The sequence below is a fragment of the Erpetoichthys calabaricus genome, chromosome 2 (assembly GCF_900747795.2).
Source record: "Erpetoichthys calabaricus chromosome 2, fErpCal1.3, whole genome shotgun sequence".
Taxonomy (NCBI): Eukaryota; Metazoa; Chordata; class Cladistia; order Polypteriformes; family Polypteridae; genus Erpetoichthys; species Erpetoichthys calabaricus.
The window spans coordinates 43,088,802-43,101,216 of record NC_041395.2 but is presented as its reverse complement, the minus strand read 5'-3'; the positions used below and the strand labels follow the sequence as shown (position 1 = coordinate 43,101,216).

Below are 12,415 nucleotides of genomic sequence, written 5' to 3'. Positions count from 1 at the left end.
CTCTCCCCTCACGTCAAAATCGTCTACTGTCCAGTTCTGAAAATTACTTTACTCTTTTAGCAAATGTCAAATCTGAACTCTTCTCATATGTAAATTTGCTAGTATTTGATAGCATTCCAAGAAACTGACTAGGTGGAAACCTTAAAAAATTTAATTCATCAGCAAACTTTACACTTGACATTCCCCTGATATATAATATAGACACATATATCTGTAGAACAGGCCTTCTTCAGTCCGAAGTGACAAACTGCAAGATTATAGTGATGTCTGCAAAAGTCAGTCATTGCATTTGAGCAGAATAGCAGCAGAAGATCTCACAAAGATAATTAATATTACAGTTTTGATTCTGCTTCATCTGCTCCCTCGGGGATCTCATAAATGTCCTCCAGGGGGACCTGGTAAACAATTTTACTGTTTTTAACTAAGGAGCTCAATTATTCTATACTAGAAATACACTGCCAGGATCAAGGTTCAAGGACAGGTAGTTTGTGAGCACCAGCAGGTTGCAGCACTGCATGCACTTAATGCTTACAGGGTGACAAAGCTGGCATTCTTCATATTCCTAACACATAAGCAGTTGTAATTTGCTTCATGCTCAGCAGATGTCACTGCTCCTCTTTTTTCTCTATGCCATGTCACCTTCAGTTTGCTGTCAGAAAGACACAAAACCCTGATAACTGTACGGGGGTTCCTGTCAGCCATATTGTTTGTTTCACCAGTGTGTATCACATCATAAGCTTTAAATTAAGACCAAGATTACACTTCTAGATCATGTAGTATACTGTACATCTAATGCCTTTATCAAACAAACACTATATCTTCTGCCACACCTCTACAATGATTGTCTTTCTTATTTGCTACATTCTGAAATTGGAATGAAAATGTTTGTAGATGCCCAGTTGTAGCAGTGGAAGCTTGCCCTTAATAAAAAGTACTTTATGCAAACATTAGACAAAAACGCATTTAGCTTGAGTGTAAGAATAAGCATTAAAAGATATAAAAAACACCCTTCTTACTGACTTCCACACATTGAAAGCAGACCATCTAGATGTTAGCAATTCAAAGTGAAGACAGGCAAATGTCAGCCACAAATAGCAAAGTAAACTTTAATTTAAAATAGAAAAAAACTGTGAAAAAAAAAGCACATTTGATTTTCCAACAGAACAATTCCCTAGAAAAGTACGCTGGTTAAATGAAAGAAACTGTTACAAAAGATGCCTTATTAATCAGGTACGGAAGCCAGAAAGATTATTATAATTTCAACAAGATACAAGAACTGAGATATGGATGGGATTGTGCTGAGAATAAATGTGTTATTTCTATTTCTAACAAGACATTTCATTGATTTTTTTTAAGTAGTCATTAAAAAGGTATGTAAGAGATGACTTTCCAACAAGAAACAGAACATAATAAAATTCAATGACCTGTTTATGTACAGCCACATTCCATGTCCAAATGTAAGACAAGTTCAGAACTTCAGTGGATAAGCAACGGTAAAGACAATGATGTGAAGTGGCAAAGCAATATCTTAAGCAGTATTAGAAAACTTGCTTTTCTTGATTATTAGCGGTCCTCTGTCACTTGATCCGGGACTGAAAACAGGAAAAAGAGGTTCAGAGTTCTTCATCGGAAAGGTGTAGATATGTTTTGTATTCTCTGCATTATAAAAGCACAAGTAATTTTCTTTGAGGTACACCCCAACTTTTTTGGGTTTTTCTTGAAGTTCAGTGACAGTTTTGGAAACAGCTTGAAACTTCTTCCCCCTGCATAAACGGATGACCCAGAATCCATCACCTGGGGTTTCAGGAATAATCTTCATGTGTTTGATTTCTCTGGTTACTACTCCAATTGCCCAGCTGCTTTTCTCACCAACCTCCACCTCCCAGTAGTGATTCCTTGTTCTTAGCCCCTCAGCCATGGTAACGCAATACCACCTGTCAGGTCCTCGTGTATTTCCTACAAATCTTACTTGTAAGGCATCAGCATCCACAGAAACATCAGGGTGTGCTGAGTCATGGTCCAGAAAAATATCGACTTCAGGGAAATTCAGGCAAACATAAAAGATAAATGTTAGAAGTCATTGTTTTATATTGTATCAAAGATTAATATTCACATATATTAATCCATATTTAACACTTACCTTCCATTTCTTGCTTTTTCCTCCATTCTGGCAAAAATAAAAAGAAAGTAAGACTTGAGAAGAGTTTTCAATACCAACAAGCTATCATTAGCAAACTACATATCTTACCTTTCTCAGGGACAATCCCAAGTTTTTCTATGGATGAAGAAAAAAATAAATAAATATAACATTAGATTAGGTGAATATGTTTTTAGTTTTCTTCATTGATTCTTTTTGACTTTCTTTATTGTTTCATTTTATAATCTTAAGGTAATTTTGTAAAATAAGTGTAGAAATGTATATACCTACCACAAATATAAGTACCCAAGAGCCAGTCTGCTTAAAAATCTCCTGTCTATCTGCATCAAGAGTATCTACAGTACCCTAAAGTCCTCCTTAAATTTCAAACGCCACCCCCAACCCTGCAGTTTATGTCGACTTGCTTTCATAATCTTATATTTTTGTTGCTATATAAATTTTCATGACAATAAGGGAAGGTTATATTTTATGGCTGACAACTGGAAATTATTAAAGAGTGCTGAGGGGGAACACTTCCCTTTTCTGCTTATTCCTATCATGGCCGCCACTAGAGAATAAACTATGTAAAAGATGGGAAGAAACAAACCATAACCTAATAATAATGCATTCACGCATGGATAATAAAAATATATATTAGAACAGGCAACTATCAATATTCTGCACAGTTCAGGCTATTTCTTTGCCATTGAGGGTCTACATTGTTCACTTATGCTTGCTACAGGATTTGCTGCACCTACAAACTCACTTCACATAATCTGTCCACAAACTTGCTTTTATTGCTTTTTTACATGATCCATTATAAAAATCAAAGAACATTTTAGTTATTCTATTACAGTCTCCTGACTCACTTCTCCTAACCTAAATGCTTTACATGACTCATTGATATCTGGTACCTTCACTATTTCATGATAAAGCTACAGTCATCTTCATGGCACTATATTGTTCACAGCAGTAGCTGGGGTCACTTTCCTCTTATTTTATGGAACATTTGTTCATATGGTATAGTATCATCATTAACAACATTTTAAAATGTTTCATTTTTAAGTGTGTAACACAAAAATGACAGTTAAGTTGATAATTATATATTTTCACCAATTATAGATTTACATGTTTTTATTTTATTTTAATGGCAGATATAAGGCTACACAACATCTGCACCCATATTTAGCAAGTGTCTCCAAGAAGGAAAATGGTCCCAAATGACTCAAAATCCTCACAATGGTGCAAATGTGTTCCTGCTCTTAGCCTTGGCCTTGAGCTATGGTGGCACATACGGACGCAGCAGCTCGGTGCTCTTCGTTTCACTATTTAGTGTGCATGTGTGTGCTAGTATTACTACTTGTTTTACCTACATCTTGTCGAGCCGACAACATCTACAGCTGACAGGAACTTCTCAAGATTGGAGTGTGCAGCGAGGAGAGAGTTTCATCAGAGTTTCTCCGCTCCCACGACATTCTGGCAGACATAGCAAGAAGTCCCGGCACTCCGTGGATTATCATCTCTGCGGGCAGGTGATGGAGGCGGTGCGGAGCAGAAAAACAAAAGCGAGGCTGCAGGGCTGGCGCGTAAGCGAGGTTACGCTGGCAGCCTGTTAAACCACCGCTCCCCAGTGTTTTTCTCACCAATGCCAGATCTCTCGTCAACAAAATCGATGAACTGAGGCTACAGGTGGCAACAAATAACACCGTAAAGAACTGTTGTGTTCTGTTGATCACAGAATCCTGGCTTCACTCATTGATCCCGGACTCTGCCATCTAGCTAACAGGCTACACTGCACAGCGCCATGACAGGACCAGTGACTCCGGTAAGAGCAGAGGAGAGGGGCTGTGTGTGGACGTAAATAACAACTGGTGTACAAATATAGTGACTGTAGACAGTCACTGCTCCCCGAACCTGGAGTATGTGACTGTTAGATGCAGACCCATAAATCTCCCTAGAGAGTTTACTGTGGTCTTGATTACCGCTGTTTACATAGCACTGAACGCTAATACAAACTCGGCTATCGAACTTTTACACCGCAGTATTAGCAGTCAGCTGACCAAGCACCCTGATGCTGTGTATATCGTTGCTTGGTACTTTAACCATGTGGATTTAAAACCTGTGCTCCCTAAATTCCAACAGCACATCAAGTGTGCCACCAGAGGAGTTAACACGTTGGATAAAGTCTACACAAACATTAAACAGGGCTACAGGGCTATACCACTACCACACCTGGGCCACTCTGACCACGCGTCACTGTTTTTAATCCCAGCATACATCCACTCAGGAAAACTGCCCCTAACAGCACAAGGAAAGTTAAAAATTGGCCAGATGGAGCCTCTCAGCAGCTGCAGGACTGTTTCAGTAGGACCAACTGCAACATCTTTGAACACCCAGACCTTGAAGTGTTTAGTGACAGCATACTGTGTTATATTAAGAACTGCACAGACATTGTCACAGTGGATAAACGTATCCAGGTCTACCCCAATCAGAAGCCCTGGATGACCAGGGAAGTCCAGAGGCTGCTGAAAGAAAGGAACCCTGCCTTCAGGTCTGGTGACAAGGCTCTCTACAGCACAGCCCGTGACAACCTAAACAGGGGCATCCAAGAGGCCAAGTCAGACTATAAAAGGAAGATCGAGGAACACCTGGACAGCAACAACAGAAGGCAAGCATGGATGGGTGTCCAGCATATGACCAACTACAGGACCAGTCCTGGAGCTGTGGGAGGTGATTTATCGCTGGCTGAAGAACTGAACCACTACTTTGCCCGGTTTGAAATGGATCCACCAGAGACAGTCAGACCCCATCCAGATACCAACAACAGCCCCATCTTCACAGTGGGGGAGCATGAGGTGAGATGCACGCTGTGGGCTGTCAACCCATGAAAGGCAGCTGGACCTGACGGCATCTCAGGATGCGTGCTGAAAGACTGTGCAGACCAACTTGCTGGGGTCTTCACCAGGATATTCAACCAGTCTCTGTCTCAGTCCACTGTGCCATCCTGCCTGAAATCCTCTGTCATAGTGCCTGTGGCCAGGAAACAGACCATCACCAGTCTTAATGACTACAGGCCAGTTGCACTGACCCCTGTGGTTATGAAGTGCATTGAGAAGCTCATCAGGAACCACATCATGTCATTCATTCCTCCCATGCTTACAAAGCAAACAGGTCTATGGAGGACGCTGTGGCCACTGTTCTCCATGCTGTCTGTCCCATCTGGAGCAGCAGGGGAGCTATGCACGACTGCTCTTCATAGACTTCAGCTCTGCCTTTAATACCATCTTACCCCACAGACTGGTGACCAAACTGTCAGACATAGGACTTCCACACTCCACCTGACTTTGGATCAAGGACTTCCTGAGTGATCACAGTCAGAGGGTTAGAGTGGGCCCCTACTTCTCCACACCCATCAGCCTCAGCACTGGCTCCCCACAAGGCTGTGTGCTGAGCCCCCTGCTGTATACCCTCTACACCCATGATTGTGTTCCTGCAAACCACAGTAACATCATTGTTAAGTTCACTGACGATACCACAGTAGTAGGGCTCATCTCTGGGGGGGATGAGTCTGCCTAAAGGGATGAGGTGGAGCGGCTGACAACGTGGTGTAGGAATAACAACTTGCTCCTAAATATAGCCAAGGAGCTCATCGTGGATTTCAGGAAGAAGGCAGACAACATCCAGCCACTCATCATCAACAGGGACTGTGTGGAGAGGGTCTCAGACTTCCATTTCTTGGGAGTCACCATTAGGGAGGACTTGACCTTGGGAACACACACTAATGTGTTGAAGAAGTGAAGAAGGCACAAAAGAGACTCTACTTCCTAAGGGTGCTCAGGAAGAGCAACATCCCTGAGAAACTGCTGGTGTCCTTTTACCGCTGTACAGTAGAGAGCATCCTGGCCTACTGTCTGTGCTTGGTTCTCCAGCTGCACAGTAACACAGAGGAAAGAGCTCCACAGGGTCATTAACACTAGAATTACCACAGCCTACGAGAAAACTCGTAAATCCGTCCCACCTTAAATCCGTTCGCATTTCTCCGTCAGCGTCTTTTGTCCTGTAAATGTGCCGATTAAGACAAGCAGCAAGCAACTGGCTTTTCCATCCCGCCACCATCGCAGAAAGTTCACTAAGTTTTCCCAGCTCATTCCTTGTTTGATTACCTGGGAGTGAGTGAACTGCTGGAGTTTTAGAGTGGAAATAATAGATCGTTATTTGGAACACATGCATTTCATGTGTATTCCATTTCTACAGTAATCTGTGTAAACACATCACTAAAACAGAAACTTTTTCATTGTTTAGTAATAAATGTTACAAGATGTAGGCATAAACTATAGAATGTGTGAAGCTTGAAGTCCAAAGATCAAATAAACACTTTCACAAAAGGCTCAAGGACAATAAAACAGCCTCCATGGCGTAGCGGTAAGATTTACTGACTTGTAATCAAGAGTCCCTGGTTCGATCCTGACTGTCTCCTATATTTGCTGTTTTCAGTAGTGTTAATATTATACAGTACACACATACATTTGGTATGCATCTGTAACAGACCGTGTGCATTTATAGTACTGTACTCGTAAAAGTTACCTATTTTTTCACTTTTATTGTCTCAGTCACGATCACCACACATACATCGCCCTAGGGATCTGACCCTGTGGATGTGAGTGGTGTTTTGAGGTAATGGAACTGGACATTCTCTTTCTTTTTTTCTCTGTGCTGCGTCAACATCGTGCACCAGAAGGCGTGAGCTTATTCAGTGCAGCAGGATCAACGTACATGTACTCTGCAAGGCATGCACAGTTCTTGCAGCACGGAGAAAAAAAGAAAGAGACAAATATATGGGACATTGGGTATAAAATTAATCAGAAAACATCATCGCACTAATGCAATATTATTTGAAAACAAACAGTGTCAGATCAGGTTTGAATATACGCTGGTGCTGTGCATGCCTTGCACAGTACATGTGCGTTGATCCTGCTGCACTGAATAAGCTCACGCCTTCTATAACAGCGCCAGCGTATATTCAAACCCAATCTGATGTGGGCCGGATTTACAAGTTTTCTCGTAGGCTCTGTCCTCTCCCCTCACTAGAAGAACTACATAGTTCCTGTTGTCTCAAGAAAATTCTTCAGGACCCATTACACCCAGGACATGCATTGTTTGAACGAAAGACTAAGACAAATAGGCTGAGAAACAGTTTCTATCCTTCAGCCATCACCATGCTGAATGCTGCTATGTGGTCAATCTGACCTTGTGCACCTTCATGTTTACATCTCAAAGTCAACATTGGCTAAGGGACAAGTGCAATATGACGTATGTAAGAGTGGAAAACATTATTCTGCTGTTATGGACTATTTTGGTACTTATTTTATTTCCTTTTTATTTTAGTTTTAACTTGAGTAATTGTGTTTTGTTTTTATTTTATTTTTTGCACTGGAAAATTGCACCTAAATTTCGTCATACAATGTCTCATTGCTACAATGACAATAAAGATTTTGATTTGATTTGATTTTGATTTGATTCTCCAGCCACCTGTGGGACATTGAGCAGCAAGAGATCACCATCGGGCTCTGTCAGTGGCCAGCGGAGTTGTTTCTTGAGCTTGGAGGCCTTGTAATATTGTTCTCCAAGTCTTCCTGGGACATCCCCTCCTCCAGTCCATCGCAACCCAGGCTGGATGATTTTTGGTCAACCAAAAGATGCGCCCTACAAACATCAGTCTATGTTCTTCTACGAGGTCTTGTAGACATTTTGGCCCTGTTCAGTTCAGTATTTTCTTATTTATCATGTGATCCAACAATGTCATCAGTCATGTCAGTCATTTTCTAACCCCGTATATCCTAACACAGGGTCACAGGGGTCTGCTGGAGCCAATCCCAGCCAACACAGGGTGACCTTAAGAATTCACCAGAGTCATCTTTGGTGGAATACATCTAGTTTATGAGCTATTTTCACTGTCATGGACCATGTCTCACTGGCATAAATTGTCGTGAGTAAAACGGTTGACTTGTATAACTTAATCTTCAAGTTTAGTTTAGGTGATTTCCAAATGCTATGCATTTTCTAGAAAATGCCTGCTGCTTTACCAAGTCGTGACTGTACCTTATCTTTGACAGTATCATCTTGTGCTATGCAGCTTTCCAGATAAGGGAATATGTCGACTTCCTCCAGAGGAGTTTGCTTCACGGTAACTGGATGGGTGCTTGTGTTGGCTCATTATCTTGGTTTGTCACCACTCACAGCCAAACCTAGTGATGCAGCCTAGATGACAAGATTGTTAGTCATTGTTTGTAGCACCAGGCCATCCTCAGCAAGCAGGGCTATGTCATCAGCACAGTCAAGGTCAGTCATCCGACCTTGCTCACCCCACGGCATACAAAATTCTGACATATCCATAACGGTAATAAACAAGAAAGGTGAAAGGGTACAGCCTAATTTGCCTCCAGTAAACATTTTGAAACATTCTGTGCAGCCTGTGTGGTTTTGATGCAGCAAACTTGGGTCTGCATACATTGCTTGGAATATGTTTATAAACATTTTGGAATACCCTACTGCTTCAGTATTCTGCAATTAAAAAAAGAGATGTATCGTTTTTATATTTCTAGGTCTTGCTGGCATACAAAGCTTGTGTTGTCTCCTGTCCTCCTTTTGAGGTTTGAGATTGTACTTGATTCATTTCAAATTTTTTATTCATCATCAGATGCTCCAAGATGTTTTGTTTTTTGCAGTCATGAAGCAGCCAGGAATTACATTTTATTGTTTTTTTCCTCTGCAAAAGTTTTTTTTTCTATTTTGCTGTGCTTTTGTCTTCACTAAAACAATGTTGAATGTTTGTGTTTGAGAGGTTAAAGTGAGTTTCATGGCTACTTAAACTGAAAATGTGAGTACCTCTTGACAAGAAAAAATATAACAGAGATGCAGATGTGGACAAATTTGTTGGTGCCCTTACAGCTCACTGAAGAAATGCAGTATTCCTCCTGAAAGTAATTAAATGAAAAACAATTGTCCTGTGTGTACCTGCATGCCTTTGATATGTCATTGAGTAAAGCAAAGCAAATGTGAAAAGAAAGCAACTATGGCTTATTCTATGAAGATATTTTAAAATGGCCTGGACACATTTCCTGGCACCCCTAGAAAAGATAATAAATAATGGATTAGAGTATTATTTTCAAACTAACTGTTTTCTTTAATTAGTATCACACATGTCTCCAATTTAAATGGAAAAAAGTAGCCACTCTGCTCTTTGGTACCATCATGTAACCCACACAGAAAAGACCAGACCAGACCAGAGAAAACAAAGGAGAGAGTTACTGGAGGAGATGAGAAAGAAAACTATAGACAAGCCTTTTAAAGGCAAAGGCTAGAAAACCATCTCCAAGCAGCTTGAAGTTCCAGTGACCACAGGTTTCAAATATTACTAAGATGTTTAAGGTCCATGGGACTGTAGCTAACATATCTGTACATGGCTACAAGAGGAAAATCAACCCCAAATTGGGCAAAAGACTAGCAAAAAAGGTAGACAAAAAACTAAGGATAAATTCTATGGACAAACAAGCTGAACTCCAAGATCAAGGTCCATCAGTGTCTGATTGCACCATCTGTTGCTTTTTGAGTTACAGTGGGCTCAATAGAAGAAGACCCAGGAGGATCGCACTGTTGAAAGAAAAACATAAAAAAGCCAGGCTGAAATTAACTAAAAATCCACATTGCCAAGCCACTATCCTTCTGGGGGAATGTCCTCTGGATAGATGACGGAAAACTGGAGCTATTTGGCAAGTCACATTAGCTGTATGTCCACAGATGAAAAATTACGCTTTCAAAGAAAAGAACCCCATACCTACTGTGAAGCATGGAAGAGGCATGGTTATGTTTTGGGGATGCTTTGCTGCATCTTATATGGGGTGCCTTGCGTCTGTGAGGGAAACAATGAGATCTCAACACTATCAAGACATTCTGGAGCGAAACACACTCCTCAGTATTAGAAAGTTCTGTCTCAGTCAGAGGTCATTGATTCTCCAACAGGATAGTGACCCAGAACACACAGCTAAAAGCACCTTAGAATGGCTAAGAACATATCATTGGTCTATTCTGAAGTGGCATTCTATGAGCCCTGATCTGAATCATATCAAACATCTATAGAAAGTACTGAAACATGCAGTCTTGTGAAGGGACCCTTCAAACATGATGCAGCTGGAACAGTTTGCTCAGGAAGAGTGGGCCAAACTACCTGTTGACAGTTGTAGATATCTCTTTGACAGCTCCAGGAATCACTTGCTTGGATTGATTGCTTTTAACAGTAGTGCAACAAAATGTTAGGTTAAAGGTCACATTATATTTTTCCATGCCATTTTCATTTCTGGTATTATTTTAATCATTCTGTTGAAACAAAACTCTAAAGTCTGATTTTCATTTAAAACAGAATGATGGGTAACAGTTACTTTTGTCAGTTTCAAGCTTTTTCAGAGACAATTGTGGGATCTTCATTTTCATGAAGAGGTGCCAACAAATTTATCCATGTCTGTACTATTAAACTGAATTATGTCCCAAGACCCAATTTCCATTCTTGGAATTTAGGATGCCTTAATCCATTCCATTCTTCTATCGTACTTGTCGGCATTGCCCTCAGCTCTCATTCTTCACCTAACTGATGGTAAGCAAAATGGTGGTGCACACAACTTTTTTAGACTGTGCTACATGGGTCACAGGTTTCTGCTCGTGAATACCATTACCTGACTTGGCTACAGGATTTGGTCATGGTGCACCTGTTCTGAATTAAATTCTCCAGTTTTTTTTTAATTAGACCTTTAAGGAGTTGTCATTAATGGATGATATGGATGATTTTTTGTCTGTCTCATCCAAATACATCAACTTTCCATTGGAACCCCTTTCAGGAGCACATTTCTACAACTATGAGAATCTTTCAACCACATAAACCCACTTCAAGCGTGCCAAAGCCACAATTATAGCAAAGGAGTAAACAAAACAAATAACTGATATCCTTACCAAGCTGTTGTCTTAAATCTGTCTTTTCTAGAAATAGTTGAAAGAAAATAAATAGTCATATATTTTAATTATTATAATTACAATGTAATTGAAACATCTTTTGCTAAATACATACATGAAAACAGTCCTACCTATTCATTTAGGTGTAGTCTGTTTTACCCATTTCATTGTCACAGAAATTATTAAATTAAAGTTACATAAATGTTTGTGGCGGCACGGTGGCGCAGTGGGTAGCACTGCTGCCTCGCAGTTGGGAGATCTGGGGACCTGGATTCGCTTCTCGGGTCCTCCCTGCGTGGAGTTTGCATGTTGTCCCTGTGTCTGCGTGGGTTTCCTCCCACAGTCCAAAGACATGCAGGTTAGGTGGATTGGCGATTCTACAAATTGGCCCTAAAGTGTGTTTGTGTGTGTCCTGTGGTGGGTTGGCACCCTGCCCAGGGTTGGTTGCTGCCCTGTGTTGGCTAGGATTAGCTCCAGCAGACCCCCGTGACCCTGTGTTCGGATTCAGCAGGTTGGAAAATGGATGGATGGATGGATAAATGTTTCCTAGAGAATACCCTGTCAGAAATAGCTGGAAGGCTGAAAACCTTCCAGAAGATGGTGCCAGGATAGTTAGCATGGTGATTTAGTGTTTAGCTCTTTTACCTGTCAATTCTAGAGTCATCATTCAAATTCCAGCCTGTACACTAACTGTATGGCGTCTGCAAATTCTTCCCATGTCTGCATGGGTTTTCCTCCCATTTCAAAAAATGTGCATGTTAAGTTAACTGCCGAGTCTAATTTCGCCCCAATATGTGGGTTCTGTGACAGATTGTCACCCTGTCAAGAGCTTGTTCCTGCTTAGTGGTTAGTACTTCTGGGATAGGCTCTGAAACCTGAGTTGTATTATTTGGTGTCAAGGCCCCAGCTGGGATGCCTCTATTCTGGAAGAACCTCTCCCAGAACGCTAGAGGGTAGCCCCCCTGGCTTGCAGCAGTGCCACAGGTTTGGAGTATGAAAGCTCAACTCTGCTGGGGCCTGTGGCCTCTGCCAGGGGGCACCTTGAGAATTGCTGAGCCCTTGGTTGCAGCATTTCTGCCACACCCGGAAGTGCTGCTGGAAGAAGGTCATCAAGCACCTGCAACACTTCTGGGTGCCCTATAAAGGAAGCCAACTGCCACTACTCTGGGAGCCAGAGTCAGGAGGACTGGGGGACAGTGGGGGACTGGAGGCAGAGCGAAGAAAGGAAGGAAGGAAGGAAGGAAGGAAGGAAGGAAGGAAGGAAGGAAGGAAGGAAGG

General features: G+C 41.4%; 1 protein-coding gene across 1 annotated transcript in view; it reads right to left on the bottom strand.

Annotated features, from left to right (window-relative positions):
* Positions 1-1,081: 1,081 nt before the first annotated feature.
* The window catches only part of LOC114645139 (E3 ubiquitin-protein ligase TRIM39-like), a 220,174-nt gene continuing 208,840 nt past the window's right edge, over positions 1,082-12,415 (bottom strand). Inside the window, exon 33 of the mRNA XM_051922355.1 lies at positions 1,082-2,034. Within this exon, the coding sequence (XP_051778315.1) occupies positions 1,529-2,034 (506 nt within the window). The 3' untranslated portion in view covers positions 1,082-1,528. The remainder of the gene's footprint in view (positions 2,035-12,415) is intronic.